At 27.6% G+C, this 18,736-nt stretch overlaps 3 protein-coding genes across 5 annotated transcripts in view; 2 read left to right on the top strand and 1 right to left on the bottom strand.

Moving 5' to 3' along the window:
• LOC128964834 (mitotic spindle assembly checkpoint protein MAD2A-like) overlaps positions 1–16,753 on the top strand; it is a 43,483-nt gene extending 26,730 nt beyond the window's left edge. Inside the window, exons 1-4 of one of the 3 annotated variants that reach the window (XM_054311476.1) lie at positions 13,508–13,549; positions 15,737–15,865; positions 15,954–16,006; positions 16,089–16,753. In XM_054311476.1, the coding sequence (XP_054167451.1) occupies positions 15,760–15,865; positions 15,954–16,006; positions 16,089–16,574 (645 nt within the window). In that variant the 5' untranslated portion in view covers positions 13,508–13,549; positions 15,737–15,759 and the 3' untranslated portion in view covers positions 16,575–16,753. Of the gene's footprint in view, positions 1–13,507; positions 13,550–15,326; positions 15,483–15,736; positions 15,866–15,953; positions 16,007–16,088 lie in introns of those variants that run through there. The other 2 variants (XM_054311474.1, XM_054311475.1) reach the window with 2 other exon arrangements.
• Positions 8,297–11,397, top strand: LOC128964820 (pre-rRNA 2'-O-ribose RNA methyltransferase FTSJ3-like). The gene is made up of 5 exons (XM_054311460.1): positions 8,297–8,508; positions 8,628–9,400; positions 9,487–9,587; positions 9,652–10,923; positions 11,022–11,397. The coding sequence occupies exons 1-5, from the start codon at positions 8,442–8,444 to the stop codon at positions 11,305–11,307; spliced, it is 2,499 nt and encodes an 832-aa protein (XP_054167435.1). The 5' UTR covers positions 8,297–8,441; the 3' UTR covers positions 11,308–11,397.
• Positions 16,754–16,902: 149 nt separating the features above from the next.
• LOC128964837 (vacuolar protein sorting-associated protein 29) lies at positions 16,903–17,977 on the bottom strand. The gene is made up of 4 exons (XM_054311481.1): positions 17,819–17,977; positions 17,514–17,705; positions 17,188–17,423; positions 16,903–17,085 (listed from the first exon to the last, which is right to left on the bottom strand). The coding sequence occupies exons 1-4, from the start codon at positions 17,819–17,821 to the stop codon at positions 16,968–16,970; spliced, it is 549 nt and encodes a 182-aa protein (XP_054167456.1). The 5' UTR covers positions 17,822–17,977; the 3' UTR covers positions 16,903–16,967.
• Between the last annotated feature and the right edge of the window lie 759 nt (positions 17,978–18,736).

Raw genomic sequence — 18,736 nt, 5'->3', positions numbered from 1 at the left:
TAATTACTGGTTAACTACAGTATTAATCGTAATACACTGTATATAATATTTGTGTTAAACAAACTGTAATTTTTTTAATCATAATTTTTGCGGTTCTTCACCGACACAACACTACTCAATCATTTCTGGGGGTAAAAAGCATTCAATAAAATCTTTTTTTTTTTTTTTTGCTTACGATGTCTGTCATCAGTTCCAAGTGTCTGACTCTTTGTCTGCATAAACTCACAGTCACTCTACTGATCGGCAATTTGTCTGCAATTATTACGGATGACTTCGACAAGTCGTTCAAATCAAATGGAAATCTGTTTGAATACCAGAAATTGGATTAAATTGGAAATACCAGAGATTCACACGTTTTTGATGATAATAATCAAATTTTTAAAGTTTTTTTCACAGTTATTCCCTTTTTTTAAATTTATTTTTAATTTTTTTACACTTATCTTTTATTCCTAATTTAACCTATTGTTTTCATTCACTGTATTTTATATTATACTGTATATATACAGTATATTATGTAAGTTTTGTAATAATAATTACTTTGATACTAAAATTTATGCACAAAAAAAATAATAAAATCTGATTTTTTTAAGCTCCAAATAAACAAATTAAACATTTTTTTGTTGTCTTAAAATTAATTTATTAATAAGTAATCAGTTATAGAAAAATATTTTTTTTTTAAAAAGTAGATAACATTTAGATTAGTATTGTTTATAAATTATAATCATTTTGTAAACTTAAATTTTTTTTTGTAGTTTTTAATCAATCAATCAATAATAATTGTAATTAATTTTTCTATATTACATGACTGTTTTGTAACCAATATCACTGAACAGGTCATATGTTATGTTAACCTATTGTCTTGTTTTATTGGTATCACTGCCCGACACGATTAGGCCGGGGCTAAAGGTCCTCCAATTTTATATATGTATTTCAATTTGCTTTATGTATAAATAATTATTAATTAATAACTAATAATTTTTTTAACTACCGGTGCTTATAATGTTGTTGTTGTTGTCGTCTGACATATGGAAATACCGTAAACCTGTTTACCTGAAAACTCGCTTATTTAGTATACTATATATTTGCCACAGTTTTTCTATGCTATGATATTATTATTTAAAAAAAAAAAATCTTATATAAGTTATAAAAGTTGTATTACATTAATATAATAGACACACATTAACTAAAATAATATTTTTAGTAGTTTTGTGATCCCAAACACACCATCAGCACAGAGATAATTATTATTAGTAGTGAACACAACAATTATGCCCTACCAGTGGTATGTCCTCTCTTTCTCTCTATAAATCTCTGTATATAAATATATATAAATATATATATATATATATCGTCTATATCCAGGTCTTCTTAGTTGTTTCACCAGTCCTGTCCTCTCAACACTTGATGTCCTCATTTAGTTTGCTTCTCCTAATAGGCTTCTCTATCTTTTTCCAGTAGTATATTCGGCCACCGGGTCTATGACTTAATAACTTATTTCATGCCTAACAGTTAATACTGGAAAAACTATAAAAAATATCAAAAAAAAATAAAATAAAATAATAAATATTTTTCATTTAAGCAGAAAAACTATATACAGTTAAAAAATGAATTTCAAATTATATTATTTGTTATTATTATTGTTAAAATTTATTTTATTGTAAAAATATTGTTTTTTGTTTGTTTATTATTTCATTTGATTAATTTCTCTATGTTTTATCAAACAATATAATCAAATTTGAATACAAAAGAAATACTGATTTTTGGTTTTGTTTTAACCTAAAGTTTGCTTTCGTTTCAAAATAATTTTATTTTATATAATAATATCATAAGTTGTTTTCAGCATTTGTTTGTTTGAAAGCTAACGAAACAAAATGATGTTTTGCTAAATATAAAGTTTTTTTTCTCATTAAATATTGTGCTACTATTAAATAAATAAAAAAAATGAGTGAAATACTAAATGTAATGATACTAAAAATAAATTGATTTTTTAAATCTACTATTTTGTTAGTGTGTGTGTGTGTGTGTGACCAGTGAATTGTGAAAATTGTAAAAAATATTTTTTTTAAAGTGAAAAACTAATTATTATTATTTTCTTTAAAAAAAACTATAGATTTTTGTCTAAAACTTACAAACATTTTAGTAAATGTTTCCGTTTTTTTCTAAAATATTTTAATCAGAAAAAAGTGATTTAAAATATGACAACTAAATGCCAAGTTTTTTTTGTTATAACAATTAATTAATGCATTTCATACATAAAACTTTTATTTAAAAATTAGTTATATACTTAAGTGAGAGATTTTTAAAAAAATGGGATCAATTTTGCAATTTGCATATTTGGTGACCATTTTGTTTAAAATACTGGTCATCAGTGAATCAACTAATACTAATGACAAAACTGATGTCAATTATTTAACTAAAGTAAATAGTCGTCTAAAAAGACAATCAGAAGATCTCATAGAAAATGTACCATTGATTCCCATTATAAGTGTTGCCAATGAATCAATAGATAGTAATAATAATAATAAGACATCAAACATATCGTGGGATGAAATCAATCAAACATTTGATCAGTATTTAAGCGAAGAAGAAGTTCAACAAAAGTGGAATACAATGGAAACAAATATGAAATCAGGTATTGATTTGTCAAATGGATAAATATTTTTGTTTATTATTTATTTATTTATTTTTTGACCAAATAATTAGGTATCCGAACACTATTGCGGACAGTATTCCCGAAAATAGTGGCCATGTCTTCGGACGCCAAAGTTAGTGGCAATTGTTCGGCCGGTATATTGAAATGGATTGTCAGCTTAAGACATCTCAAGAGTTGGGCCGTCAAAAGTAAGTCATTATTTTAATTGAAAATTATTGTATATAAATATCTTTAAATAGTTATCAAGTAATATACAGTATTATAGTATTTATTAAGCACATAGTATAGTAACTATACTATAGTTGAACTATTATATAAAATTTTCAATATTATAAAAATAGTTTTTTAAAACAATAAAATACCTATATTTTATATATCATTAATATCGAAATAAATTGTTTTATTTTTTTGTAATCAATTTTTGTTTTGTTCAATCAGTATATATATATTTATTTATTTTTATTAATCGTGTGAATTATATTTAAGGTGTAAAATAATTTGATTTTAGAAATAGATTTTATAATGTAATTATAAATGATTAAATATAAAAGATATTTTCATTATTATTATTATTATATTTTGATTTTCAATTTAGTTATGTCATAATAGATTTGTTTGGGAAATAAAATTCAAATATTTATTTTTTCTATATCTCTTATCTATAATATAATCAATGGTTAAAAATTGAGGACAAATATATTTTATTCATATATATATTATTGTAATAAAAATCAATACAAATAGATCCTCAATATAAATACTATAATTAATAATTTAATAGCCATTAAAATACAACAATAATAAGTGAATCGCTAAAAAAATTAATATGTTTTATAATATATATATTTTTGATATTATAAAAAAATAATTTTAAAATGAGATAATGCTAACATATTGTTTAATTTGGTATAATACTATAATCTTTGTATAATTTTAAATACTATAAAATTAAAAAAATTAATATTATTAGCATAATGTGTCTTATTTATGTAATAATAATAAAAAAAAATATTTTGCTGACTGTAAATATTTGAGCAAAAATTTTATTAATGACCTGTATTTTTATCTGTAATAGTAATTACATTATATCTCAAGTGTACTCTAAAAGTTATTTTTAAAGTCATTTCATAGCTTAGCATTTAATCTCATTAAACATATATATAAAAACAAAACTAAAAACAATTTTAAGCATTTAATAATATACTAATAAATTAAATTAAATATTACTGTTAAAGGCATTAGTATTTAAAAAATTATTGCCGAAAAAAACAGTTAAATCAATTAAAAGTACAAAAATTTTAATTATCATAACAAAATCTATATATTCAAATTGCAAACTAATTTATATCAATAGAAAATTAAATTATTAATAAAATAAAAGTAAAATATAATAAATAAATAGATTATAATTGGATTAAGAGTTTTTCTCATATGATTAAAATAATAATAATAATATTATTATTATTACTTATGATAATAAAGTGTTGGACGCAACTGGCAAACCTCCGTCGGGCATATTTGAAGGAGTGGTCACAATGTTTGGCAACTATGAAGAGTGTCTAAAAGTAAGAGTAGCCGACGAGGATGACAGTGATGACGATGATGAGGATGCGGACGACAGAGGAATGGACGGTCACAATAGTGGCACTGCAAAGACTAAAGAGTTTTTTAGGGGACAGTTTTGTGTGGCAGAGTTCAAGCCGTGGCTGCCAAAGAAACCGCCGTTTTATGGTATGAGCTCTAAGATCAAGGGACTGCTCCGGGAGGGAGACGATACGGTACGGACATTGAAAAATATATACTGAATCACGAGATAACTGATCCATTAATAAAATTATTTATGATTAGGTGTACAATGATTTTGCCGATTTAGCCCTATTTTTTCATTTTATTACATTTCGTATGGATTTTTGTGTCCCATCGACCTGTTCTCGTGAAGACATGCAAAGAGTTTCATCGCTAAGTTAGTGAAAAATAAAATTATTATTATTTAAAAATATAGATAACTTATTAATATAGAGATTTATAATCAATTATTTTTGTGTATTATTTTTTTATTGCAAAAAAGTTGCCAAAAATATTGAATTTAAAGCCCGTGTATTGAGATGCGAGACAGCAAATGATGCGGAGGTCTGGAATCGACATCAGATCACTACTATGTAAACAAATTTTTATTTTATATAAAAAACATTTATAATTATAAAATATATATATTTATTAATTATCTAAAAATTTTTCAGATCAATTTTAACAATAATACTATTGTCGATAATATTGTCGACATTTGTAACCTTATTGGTCAACTATTTTTCAATAAAGCAATTTGTATTAATTTCATCTAAATTAAAATCGCTATCATTGATCAACTCGTGGTATAGCATATCGGATACCAGTTCCCAAAATACGGAAAAACCAACGCCATTGTATGGGGTGAGGACAGTCGTACTTATTTGGATAATCATTGTCCATACAGTAGTAGTTGTCGACTTTCAATTTTTCCGTAAATATTAAGATTTAAATTTTTTAAGAATAATAATTATATTATTTTATGATTTATTATTTATTTATTATAATTTTTTTTGGTTTTATTAATCAATAGGTGAGATGCAGAGTATTAAGATACTGGCCATGCAGTTCCCGATGCAGTTATTCACCAATAGTGTCAACCAATTTGAATGCCTGCTACTGGTGTCGGCATTTTCATTGTCTTATTATAATTACGGCAAAAATGCCAAACAAGTCATTCAATTTATTGCCAAAAAATACCTCAGGTTTGTACCAATTATAACCAATTGTACCAAAAAAATATACCTTCAGTTAAAAACATTAAAAAAAATTAATGTCCCATTATTTTCAAACTCATAGAGTGACTCCTTTAATAATATTGATTGTTTGCATAACAATACTGCTTCCGGTGATCTTAAAAAGAGGTCCACTCACTCATGATTTTATAGCCAAAGAGGCCAATCAATGTCAGGACAGCGGCCTTTTGAATCTATTTTATATACAAAACTTTTTAACACTCGATAAAATGGTAAAAAAATAATTAAAATAATAATAATAATAATTTTATTATATATTATTTTTTGTTTTATTGATAACAAAAACTTTTTTATTATTAATATTAATTAAAAAAAATTTTTAGTGTCTGTCAAATACGTGGATATTTTGTATAGAAATGCAGTTAACGCTAGCATTTGTGCCGTTAATTATACTATTGAATAAAGTCAGCAAATTTTGCCAAAAGTCAACAAAAATGTTTTGGTTATTATTACCGGTAATCTGTTTGATCGGGTTTTTAATTAATGCCATCAAAGTGTACATCTATGAGTTGCCGCCAAACTTTTTCTGGACCCTACCTGACCCACGGTATGCTATTATATTATACATTGTCTATTATGAAATATATCTATGTTTTAATGTTTACATATATTAACAATTATTATTTAAATATATATTTAATTTACAGACAAAGAGATGAATATTTTTATATCTATTACTATAAGCCATGGACTCATCTGTCGGTATTTGCAATCGGTTTCTATACGGGAGCTCTCAGACGACTTACCAAAACTGATGATTATAGAGGCTATAAAAAACCTGTTAGTATTATATATATATATATAACTCAATGATATAATAATATTTATTACTGAAAAAAACTATTGGTTTGATTTATATATTTTTTAATTTAATAACATCTTCATCATTGTCTTCTTCAATAGATAAAGTCATCGACGGGTTGGCTAATTTCAATCATAATTATATTAGTACTCATATACGGTTGTCACGACTGGGTTATGGGAGACTTGCCTGATGTGAGTCACTAAATATCTATTTTTGTTTTTAAAAAAAAACTTTTACTATATTTTACTGATTATTATTAACATTATTGGTAAATATATTAAAATATAATAGATATGTATATAAATTTGATTTATTTTAACAATTATTTTCTTTATTTAAAAAAAAGTATATATTTTTGTTGATCTCATTTTTCAGTTTATGATTAGAAAATTTCTTAATTAATTTTTATTATGAGAGTGATATTTGTAAATTACAGTTATTATTATTTTTTTTGATAAACATTTTTCTCTAATTGAAACGATAATTGAAATTCAAAATTAAAAAATATACGGTAGTATTGAATTAATAAATTACAAATAGTGGTAAATTGCTATATAATTCATATTTATTTATTTAAACAGATAATTAAATCAGAATATGTCATAACTAAAATTAATTAGTTTTAAAAAAAATTATTAGTACAGTATGTTCTCAATAAATATGATAAATAAATTTATATATAATAACATACAGTATATAAATTTAAAAAAAAAGTTTTTCAAAACAAATTATTATTACAAAATAAAACTAAATTTATTAAAATTATTTTTTTTTTCATTAACCTGTAGTAACTCGTTATTAATTTGAGTGTTTATTTTTAATAAATTAGTTTATTATTATTAATCTGAATTAATAGCCACATGTGTCGGCCCTTTACGATGCGCTTCAAAAGATTTTTTGGTCGATAGCCATCTCGTGGATCCTCTACAGCATTACCACAAACACTGAACAGTCGAAGAAGACACTAATCGAGCGATTCCTGAGCCACAAGTTTTTTATATTCTTGGGCCGACTATCACTAGTGGCCTATTTATTACATCCTATCGTCCAATCTTTGCTATTATCTTCACAACAGCAACATCTTTACAGTTCCACACTTCTTATGGTAAGTTAAGAATTTTTTTTTTTAAACCACCAAAAAGTTTATTTATATTTAAATTATTGAATAAATATTTTTTTTTGTTTTCATTAGACATATGTCATAATTGGTAACATAATATTCACATATTTTCTATCGTTTCTCATATCGTGGATTCTTGAGATTCCTCTTTGTTCACTATTGAACTCAAGGATTCATGAAAGACATATCATTGTCGATGATTTGAAAGACAAGGAGATAACAACAACAACAACGACAACTAAATGTCGACAACAAAATTATGGATCAAATAATGGTCAGACAAATACTGAAATTGAATTGGAAATTACTAAAGAGAGACTATGAATAATACAGTTTAATGTTAACATATTATAATAAATTTATTATACACAACACACTGTTGCAACACACACACACACACACACAGGACATAACTTTATATGTATAAGTCTTTAATTTATTGGAATTATGATAATTTTTTTTTAATTTTATTTGTTTGTTTTAATATAGGTTTTTTAAAATTAAATATTTTTAATAATAATAATTATATTAATTTTTTTTAATTATAAAAATACATTATGAATGGATGCCAAATAACATTATAAAGTTTAAATATGTGTAAAATAATTTAATATTTTATAATAATTTTTTGTTTGTTAATTAATATATATATTTTAATTAATATAAATATATTACATGTATATTTTATTGTGTTTTTAAAAAGAAAATCACATAATAAAATTTATAATTACCTTAAATGTATAAAAAAATCATCTAGATATATTTATATATAATTATTCTAAATTGTCCATGTTAATATGTAATAAATTTATATGACATTTACTTTATTGATATAACACTAGATGTCATATAATATAAACATTACATACATTTACTATTAATAATGTATTAATAATAGACGGCATGTGTTGTTGTTTACAACGTGTTGTTTAAATGCCATTGAATTTTGAAAATATGATATAATTTTAAAATCAATGGTCATATCATTTGATGACTTTGATCCACTAAATAAAAGACAAGACATACATCTCTGACAGGACAATGGGTAAGAAATTGAAGACCGGAAAACAGCGTAAGGATCGGTACTACCATTTGGCCAAAGAAACAGGTATTTTTATTTTTTAATTGATCCCAAGTTTGATTTTTTTGCGGTGATTGTTGTTATAACCGCCCGTTTTCCGCCCCTTGTATTGGATGACATTATCACCGATTTTTGATTGGCCTCAGGCTATCGGTCACGTGCCGCCTTCAAACTGATCCAATTGAATCGCAAGTTTGAATTTCTTCAACGATCGAAAGTACTGATCGATTTGTGTGCCGCACCCGGCGGTTGGCTACAAGTGGCCCAAAAGTTTATGCCAGTGTCCAGCGTTGTCGTCGGCGTCGATATCGCATCAATCAAACCCATACACAATGTTATTACACTTCAAGAAGATATTACTACAAAACAATGTCGACAATCGCTACAGAAAGAGCTGAAGACATGGAAGGCCGACGTTGTACTCAACGACGGCGCGCCAAACATCGGCAAGAATTGGATTTACGACGCTTTCAGCCAAAATCGGCTGACACTCAGTGCTCTTCAGTTGGCCTCCGAGTTTCTGATCAAAGGCGGCTGGTTTATCACCAAAGTGTTCCGATCGAAGGACTACAACGCCCTGATGTGGGTCTTCAAGAAACTGTTCGGCAAAGTACACGCCACAAAACCGCAGGCATCGCGTAATACGTCGGCCGAGATATTTGTTGTCTGCCAGAACTATATCGCTCCCGATAAGATTGATCCGAAATTCTTTGATCCGTCGTTTGTGTTCGAAGATATCGAGAAGACTGAGGACAATGAAAAGAAGTTGAAATTAAATTTATTGAAACCGTCGACCAAACTGAAGAAAGCCAAAGCTGAAGGCTATTCCGATGGTGACTATACTATGTATCACAAACTAAACGCATCGGACTTTATATCCAGTGTTAATCACATCCAATTGTTATCCGATTGTAGCGAAGTATGCCATTTATATTGTAAACCAAACCAAAAATATATATATATATTTAATTAATTATTTTTTTTGCTTTTTCTAAAATTAAACAGATAGTGATGGACACGAAAGAGATAAGAGATCACCGATTGACCACAATTGAGATAAGAGAGTGTAGTAAAGATATCAAAGTACTCGGAAGAAAGGAATTGATGTAAATATTTATTTATTTTTTGTTTAAAATTTTTTTGAATTATATATATTTTTATGCATTTCAGAGCTATTCTTGATTGGCGAAAGAAGCTAAGAGCAGAATTAGTTAAAGTGGAAAAACCACAAAAAGATGAATCAAACGGTGTGGGTGTTGTCGAAGATGAAGAGATGATGGTCGACGATGTGGACAGATATATGGATGAAGAAGCAAGAGATATGAAACGAAAGAAGAAAAAGGTTCAAAAAGAGAAACGAAAACTAAATGAACGATTGAATTTGAAAATGGTTATAAAAAACGACGACATACTCGAAGAAGAGTTGGAATTGTTTCAGTTGAAGAACATCAAGAATAAGAAACTGTTGAACCAAATTCACGAAATCAATTTGAGTGACGTTGAAGTGGAAGAAGATGATGATGAAGCAGAGCCAACGTTTCGGCAAACAAATAGAGTTTATTTCGATAAGGATTCCAAAGAAGTGATTGATTACGACGATAGCGGTCCTGAAGATGAAGATAATGTAGAAGAGGAAGACGACAACGAACAGAGTGAAGATAGTGATGAAGACATTGATGATAACAGTTATCAAATAGGAAATGGTCGTAATGTTGATAATAATGAAGAAGAAGAGGAGGAGGAAGACGACGACAACGATGGTCTAGTAGTAGATCTTGTAGAGAGAGAGGAAGCAAAACGAAACAATACGGATATGTTCTTTGAAAACGACACTTTCAGAGACGAAATGAATGACGACGACGACGATCTTGAATTGGAACTGATTGAGAATAAATTAAATAAAAAGAATAAAAAACCACAGACTAATGGTAAGAATTCAGTGAAAAAGTCGATGAATAAGAGGAAAATTGAAGAACAAGAAGAAATTGAAGACAGTGATAGCGACTCTGATGATGACAACAATAAGACAATCAAGAATGTAATGTCGGCGAATGATGAGAAGTGTAAGAAAAACTTCAGACTGACATCCGAAGAGTTGGCTATTGGAACACTAATGATTAAATCACAAAAAACTAAACGCGATATTACTGACGATGCCTGGAATCGTTACTCACATGAAGACGACGAATTTCTTCCGTCGTGGTTTCGCAAAGAAGAAGAAAAGTTCAATAGACGACCGCTTCCGGTAACCCAAGAGATGGTCAAAGAGTATCGGCAACAGCTGAGAGAAATTGATGCCCAACCCATCAAAAAGGTGGCCGAAGCTAAAGCCAGGAAAAAGAAGAGAGCGATTCGGAAGTTGGAAAAGGCTCGCAAAAGAGCCGAAAACGTTACAAATACGGCGGATATGTCCAACACGGAGAAGGCTCAGCACATCAAGAGGTACTGTATATTATTATTAACATATGATTTATCACTTATTTATTATTGTTATTAACTTTTCTGAAATTTTATTTTTTGTTTTGTTATTGTCTTTTCAGTATTTACAAGAAGGCAATCAAATCTAAAGATAAGAATGTCCAGTACGTAGTGGCCAGAAAACATACGGGAAAGAGACCGCCAAAGGGAGTCAAAGGCAGGTATAAGATGGTCGACTCGCGTATGAGAAAAGATAAACGAGAGAAGCCGTCAGACTCGAAGAATAAGAAGAAGATGCCGAAGAAGTTTATTAATAAGAAAAACTCTAATAATAATAATAATTACAATAAAAGTAGTAATAATAAACACAAAGGACCCAAACGACCAAAAGGAAAGAAAAAACGATAGAAATATTTTTTGTTTTAGTAAATAAATTATTTTTTAAGACTCAATAATAATTATCATTTACTGTATATTTTTAATTTTAGTAATTGAATTACACCAACAAATAAAAAAAAATCATTAAAAATTCTAAGTTCTATCAAAATTCAATTGATTTTTAATTATTTGTCTAATATTTTTATTATAAATATCTGTTTTTTGGTATTTAATTATTATTAATTACAGGTAATTATTTTTGGGGTTTAATTACATATAATTATTTAATTTTAAACAAACAAAAAATAAAGAGTAAAAACATAAAAGATATTTTGTTTTTTAGATTTTTTTTGTGATTAAAATATTGGAAATTATATGGAAAACTTTCGGGAACTTTTGATAAATTTTAATATAAATTTATGACACAATTTTTTTTCCAATAATAAACAATAAATAAATAATTTTTTAGAAATAACATTACATTTCATTTGTCAATAATTTTGTCAATAATTTTATAAACTGTTTGTAAACACAACACATGTTTTGTTGTGTTGTTTACAAAATGTGTTTACAATAATATTTATTTTTGTGACCACCGATGACAACGTTAAGTGATAGTTAAAGTTGTGTTATTGTTGTTGATGATCATCCCGTGTGACCAATCATAACAACAATGGCCACTACTATTGCCACCCGCAAAGCCTATGGCCGCTCGTCGTTTGATCGTTTCGGCGATGATCTGTGCGGACACTTGTTATCCTATTTGCCGATTGCCGACAAACTCCGCTTTGAATGTGTGTGCCGTCAGTGGCGGTCAGTTATCTTTCAACACCAGAAGATACTAGTGATCAACGAATACTCGATGTGTGTGTTGGACATGAAGTCTAAGCTGAAGTTCAGACAATTTGAAGGTTTCGATGAAGACTTGAATGTCATTAAACTACCGAAGTGTTTGCTCGAGAGGTTGCCAAACACGTTGAGACAGTTGTTCCGCAAATTCAAGAACATTACCGGTTTGCAGATCATTGGATTCAATATCTATGACGAATTGATGCAAATACTGATCGACGAGTGTACGGATCGACTGACAAGTATTGATATATCGGTCGACGATATTGACCATCAATTGTTTGCCAGATTTGCCGACAAGTTTGGCCAAACACTGACTGCAGTTTCGCTAAGGAATATCAATGACGAAGACTTGGAAGCCGTGCTGAAGAAGTCGCCAAATTTGAGGACAATTTTTTTGTTCAACGATTTAAGTGTTTTGTTGAAACAATTTCTACCAAAACTGCATAATATCTATCAGTTTTATTATTCGCATAAAGACGACAACAAAGACAATACTTGCGAATCGTTTGCCGATAATTACAAGAATCAGATAATCAATTTGAGATCAGATCTATTCCTTCCACTCTATGATAATTTTATGTCAAACATTAGTCGTTCACAGTTTGTCTCTCGTTTTGCAAATCTTCGCGATATTTATATCCGTTTTTCGCGAAGCGAAGACTTTGACGCCAATTGTCTGCAACCGATTGCCGACTCCTGTCAACAGCTATCAGTGTTACGGCTCAGTGTCTTCTCGTTTACATTCAATGCCATACTATTTAAAATTGTCGCCAAATTTCATTCGTTAACTGATCTGACACTTAATTCCTATGAATATGTATCACCAAATGGTGTGGACAGTAGTCACCAAACAGTGATTGAAAAACTAACTGTCTGTTCAAACATCAGATATTTTTCGTTGAATACAATCGGTTTGAACGACGACGATCTCAGTGTTATATTTCATTGTTTTCCACATTTGAAAAAGTTTTTATTGGATTGTCGTACGGATGGATTCAATATTACTGATAAAACATTAGAAAATTTGTCGAAATTAGAAGATTTGACGAAACTGTCGCTCAAAACTCATAAATACTTTCCATATATTAGCGATGGATCGATGGCTCAGTTTCTGAACAAATGTCAAACGGTTACAAACATTAGCGTCAGATATAACTTGCAGTCAATGCAACCGATCCAACAATTGATCCGAACGGCTGACAAATGGTCGAAAATGACATTCAGATTTGATTTCTGTGTGAAATCACTGCCCGATTATATTCATCAACGAAGACAGCAGCTGTCGATGGTATCAAATGTCAAGTTGTTTGCCTTTAATACTAATGAAAGACAAGATTTTGTTTGTTGTGATAATCGGATTTGGAAATTGGATAACGATTACGACCGATACAAGTATTGGTTTTTCTAAATATATTTATCGGTAATACAATAATTTCATAGCTATTATTAAAGTATTTTAAAAAAAATTTTAATGTACCGGTAATTGCTTAACAATTACGGTATATTTTTTTTTATAAATAAGTAATCCTAATAACTTTAAGACATTTGTTTTGTCTGTTTGTTTGTTTGTTTGTTTGTTTGTTTGTTTGTATGTGTGCACACTTCCTCAACAACCATTTTTTAATTCAAAGCTAAAAATATATTGTTATATTTTCAATTTTAATTTAAAGCAATATTATTTCTATGGGAAATTTTAAATGATTATTGAGCTCAGGTAGGTTTTAGGGACAGGTAGGCTGGTGTCGTGTAATTACACTTTGCTATATTATATGAGTTACAGGGCACCGGGAGGTAAGCTACCTGTGCTAAATTTTTGCAAAATTTTCTCAAATGCAAAAATTTTCAATTTGTGTTAAAATTTTCAATTTTAATTTAAAGCAATGTTATTTCCATGGGAAATTTTAAATGATTATTGAGCTCAGGTAGGTTTTAGGGACAGGTAGGCTGGTGTCGTGTAATTACACTTTGCTATATTATATGAGTTACAGGGCACCGGGAGGTAAGCTACCTGTGCTAAATTTTTGCAAAATTTTCTCAAATGCAAAAATTTTCAATTTGTGTTAAAATTTTCAATTTTAATTTAAAGCAATGTTATTTCTATGGGAAATTTTAAATGATTATTGAGCTCAGGTAGGTTTTAGGGACAGGTAGGCTGGTGTCGTCTAATTACACTTTGCTATATTATATGAGTTACAGGGCACCGGGAGGTAAGCTACCTGTGCTAAATTTTTGCAAAATTTTCTCAAATGCAAAAATTTTCAATTTGTGTTTAAATTTTCAATTTTTATTAAAATTATTTAAATATATATAAAAACTAAAATTTCTCAAAAGTTTAGTCGAATTAATGTGTATTGGTTCAGTAGTTTTGTTACATTAGGTTATGTAGTAGTTGTATAAACAAATTAAGTCTCATTCAAATTACTTATAGTAAATATTTTTAAATTAGTAAAAGAATTGCACGGCTATACATGTTGCTCGGGACAAACTAGTTTATTTTAATTTATTTATTTTATTGCTCAAAGAATTTTAGGTTTTGTTCAAATAATTTTTTAAATGAAAATAAATTTTTATTAATGCATTGGTATTATTATTAATAATAATGATAAGTTTATTTAATTATGATATTATTTGTTATAAACTATATATTTATATTTATTAATTATTATATACAGTAGTATTTTTTGTTATTTGGTTAAAATATTTAATTAATTTTAAGAAAATTAACTAGGATAATTATAATAATAATAATTATATTAAATGAACAAATGTACATATCATAGATATAAATAATATTTTAAATAATTATATAAAAAAAGTATTAAAATATATTTTAAACAAATAACTATCCTTTATTTAATTTATTAATTTATATTTATACTAATATTTAAATAAATTTAATAATAATTTGTATTTAAAAAAAAAGTACTGTTAAAAAATAATAACTAAATAAATAATATTTATAATAAATAAATTAAATAAAACAATTTCCAAACATTTAGTTATGAAAATTAATTTATGAAACTTTTTACTTTTTAAAACAATAATTATTATTAAAAAAAATTACATCAAAACAAAAAACGTCATATGATGACAATGTACAATACATGTGAGTTAGGCCTTTTTTGCAAATGCAATGATAACACTGTGTGTGTATGTTATTAGCCAATGGTAGTGATTGTTGACCCAATTTGAATGAATAACAACACTCTCATTGACACTAAACTACACTATAAATAGTGTTAATAATAATAATATTCATAAAACAATTGATTACATGAGTTGTGCCAAACATTTGTCATAATTTGATTGATAATTATTATTACTGTTTAGTATTGATTAGTAATTAACAAAAAGTAAGTAAATTAATTGTTTCAATGTTTTTATTTAAATTCAATGCAAATTATAATGATATTTAAATCATTGATTAAAATTAATAATAATCCCTAATCTATACCCAATTAAACAGAGATTAATGCAAATATAATTTATAATTAGTTTATCAATGATTTTATTGATGTTTTTTTTATTGCATTAATTGACTGAAAGTAAATTGCATTTAAAACTAATACTAATATCAATTGATTGATTGATTGGACACACATTATAGGTGATCGACAAATCCAGATAATCATGACGTCCACCGCCACGACAGCTGCTGCCGCCGCCGGCACACAACAGATGGTCTGCAATTCAATTACACTGAAGGGATCCGTTGATATCGTTACCGAGTTCTTCGGTAAGAAATTTATTGTTAATCCATTGATCTGTTGTTGTTTAAGACATTGATTTGACAATAATTTTTTTGTATTTAAATTTGACCGCAGAGTATGGCATCAATTCAATACTATATCAGCGCGGCTTATATCCATCTGATCGGGTAATTAAATATCATTGAGGAATGAAATTATCATAAAAATTAATTAAAACGATTATTTGTTACCACAAAAAAACACTAACAGTTCAATCAGTGTCAGAAATACGGCCTAACATTGTTGATGACTATTGACGATAAACTGAAAACCTATTTGCAGACAGTGTTGTCTCAGTTGAAGACGTTTATGTTGGCTAAAAATGTCCACAAAGTAGTTCTGGTGATAGTAAATGTCGAAAATCAAGAAACAGTAGAGCGATGGGAGTTCCTTATCGAATGCGATCAGACTATCGGCGACGGAGAGACCAAAGTGGTCGACGAAAAAGAGGTTCAAAACGGTATACGCAATGTGATCCGTCAGATAGTGGCCAGCGTTACGTTTTTGCCACTACTGGAGGGAAAGTTTATCTTTGATATACTTTTGTATACCGACAAAAATACGGATCTACCGTCGGCTCTCTGGTTGGACTCGAATCCGCATTTGATACCGAATGCCGAAGAGGTTGAGCTCAAGAATTTTTCGACAAATATCCATAAAGTCAAGGCTATGGTGTCGTACAAGAACTGCGAGTGAATTACATTTTTTTCCTAATTCTAATCATTTCTTCTTTAAGTTTTACTAATTGTATTATAATTTGTTTGTTTAATAATTTGATTTTTAAACGTTTATATTATAAATCATTAATGATCAACAAGAAAACTAATCACAATTTTTTTATAAATCAATATTTTTTATGATTTTTTTCTATCAATAATTGATGGCTTTATAGAACATTAAATACATTAATTTTTTCTATTAATTAAAAACAAAATTACAGTAAATATTTTATTTTATATTAAATTATTGTTTTAATAGAAGATTATTTTTATTTAAAAAAAAAACAAGATTTCAATTTGAGATTTAAAAAGTAAAAAGAAAATATTATTTTTAATGGAAATTATATAACTTTTATAATAGGCATTCAATTCACGATTTTTTGTATTCAATTCTTTCAACTTTGACCTCATCGCCGATCAATTGGTAGACATATATGACAACAGTTGACGATTGGATGTCCATTAAGACAAACGATGGAATGACATTACTGGTCATAAATATGAATGAAATGATGATATGTTAGAAATTAATAGACAATTGATTAGCACTGGAATGACAGCACAATGAGAAACAATGAGAGAAACAATACCTTTCGAGTGCAGTATAAGCACCGGTAGCCGAACCGGGATTGATATAAAATTTGCCATCACTTTCGTAGGCCTCGAACTTATGTGTGTGTCCTGTAATAAGTATGTCGACATCGAGCTGTCGCTGAATTAGTGCCAAACTTTCGGGATCAGCCCACGGAACAATTTGATGGCCGTGACACAGACCGATACGAAACTGGCCGACAGTAACCACTTTTTGTTCGGGATATGCAGTGTTCTTGTCATTTAGACATTCAAATGAGATAAACAAAAATTGTATTATTAGTTTTGAAAATCAATAGAAAAAGAAGGTAAGAATGTCTACTACTTCATCGAAATCTCCTCTAACGATATGAACATCGGTGGCCAATGTCTTCAAATAGTCCAACGATTCTTTAGTACAGAGATTGCCAGTGCATAGGATATGTTGTATCCTTCCCGGAACCAATAGCTTCTTGAATTTGGCCGGTAATGAGTGACACCGATACGGCACATGAGTGTCGCCCATCACTAACACTAACTGACGGTCGCGAAGAAAGAAAGAGAGAGAGAGAGAGAGGACATCAAACAAACAAACAAATTAAGACATTTTTTTATTATCATATATATATTGATGTCATTGATATTAAATACCATTTTTTTGAATTGTTTTTTATTTGTTTAAATGTCTTGTGCGGTGATTATTGTGTTGTTTTTGTGGTGAAATCGTATCAAACAGTGGTGTCAATGATTTTTTGCTAAAATAAATGTCAATACAATTGATGTCTACTATAATATTGACAAAACAAATGCATTCAATATATTTAATACTAATATTTAATAGTATTTATAATACGCCTATTATTTACGTCAATTTACACATAAGTAACGTGTGTTTTGAGTTTTTAGTGTTTTATTTAATTATTTATTAATATTTTTATATTTATATATATTTTAGTGTACAGTAAAATCTTTTTTCTATGCAATTAAATTAATTGTATAAAATAAATACTATATGTAAAAATGTTTAGTTACCAGAGTATTAATTATAATTTAATATATATAAATTAAATATTTATATAATAAATTTTAATAAACATACATATTTAGACAAATTGTTTAATTTAATATTAAGTAATGTTAGGTTAGGTTACGATACATAAAACCCAACCCAACCTAACAAACATTACTTAAAATACAAAATCTTTAGTAATTTATTTTTGTGTATTAAAATTTTGTTTATCTCTTATTTAATTTTTTTTAAATAAATAATAATTAAAGTTTACGATTAGTTAAAATTAGAAAAAACAAATTATTAAACAACTTAATAGTAAACATTATGGTATTTAATAATTTATTATGTTTTTTGTTTAAAAAGTTTGATAAAATATTTTGTCAAACTTTTTTTTGTATTAACATAAATAATTAAATACCAATTTTATGTCATTTTGATTTTTTTGTTTGTTATTATTATACATAAAATTTTTACTCTAATTATTTTGAAATAAATTTTAATTTAGAAAATTAACTAAACGAACTTAATTTTAATTCATTAATTTATTATTATTAAAT

Source organism: Oppia nitens, unplaced genomic scaffold (genome assembly GCF_028296485.1).
Source record: "Oppia nitens isolate AA-2021 unplaced genomic scaffold, nextdenovo-longstitch-racon4-pilon3 scaffold9_pilon_pilon_pilon, whole genome shotgun sequence".
NCBI classification, from domain to species: Eukaryota; Metazoa; Arthropoda; class Arachnida; order Sarcoptiformes; family Oppiidae; genus Oppia; species Oppia nitens.
This window is presented reverse-complemented; position numbering and strand designations above follow the sequence as displayed.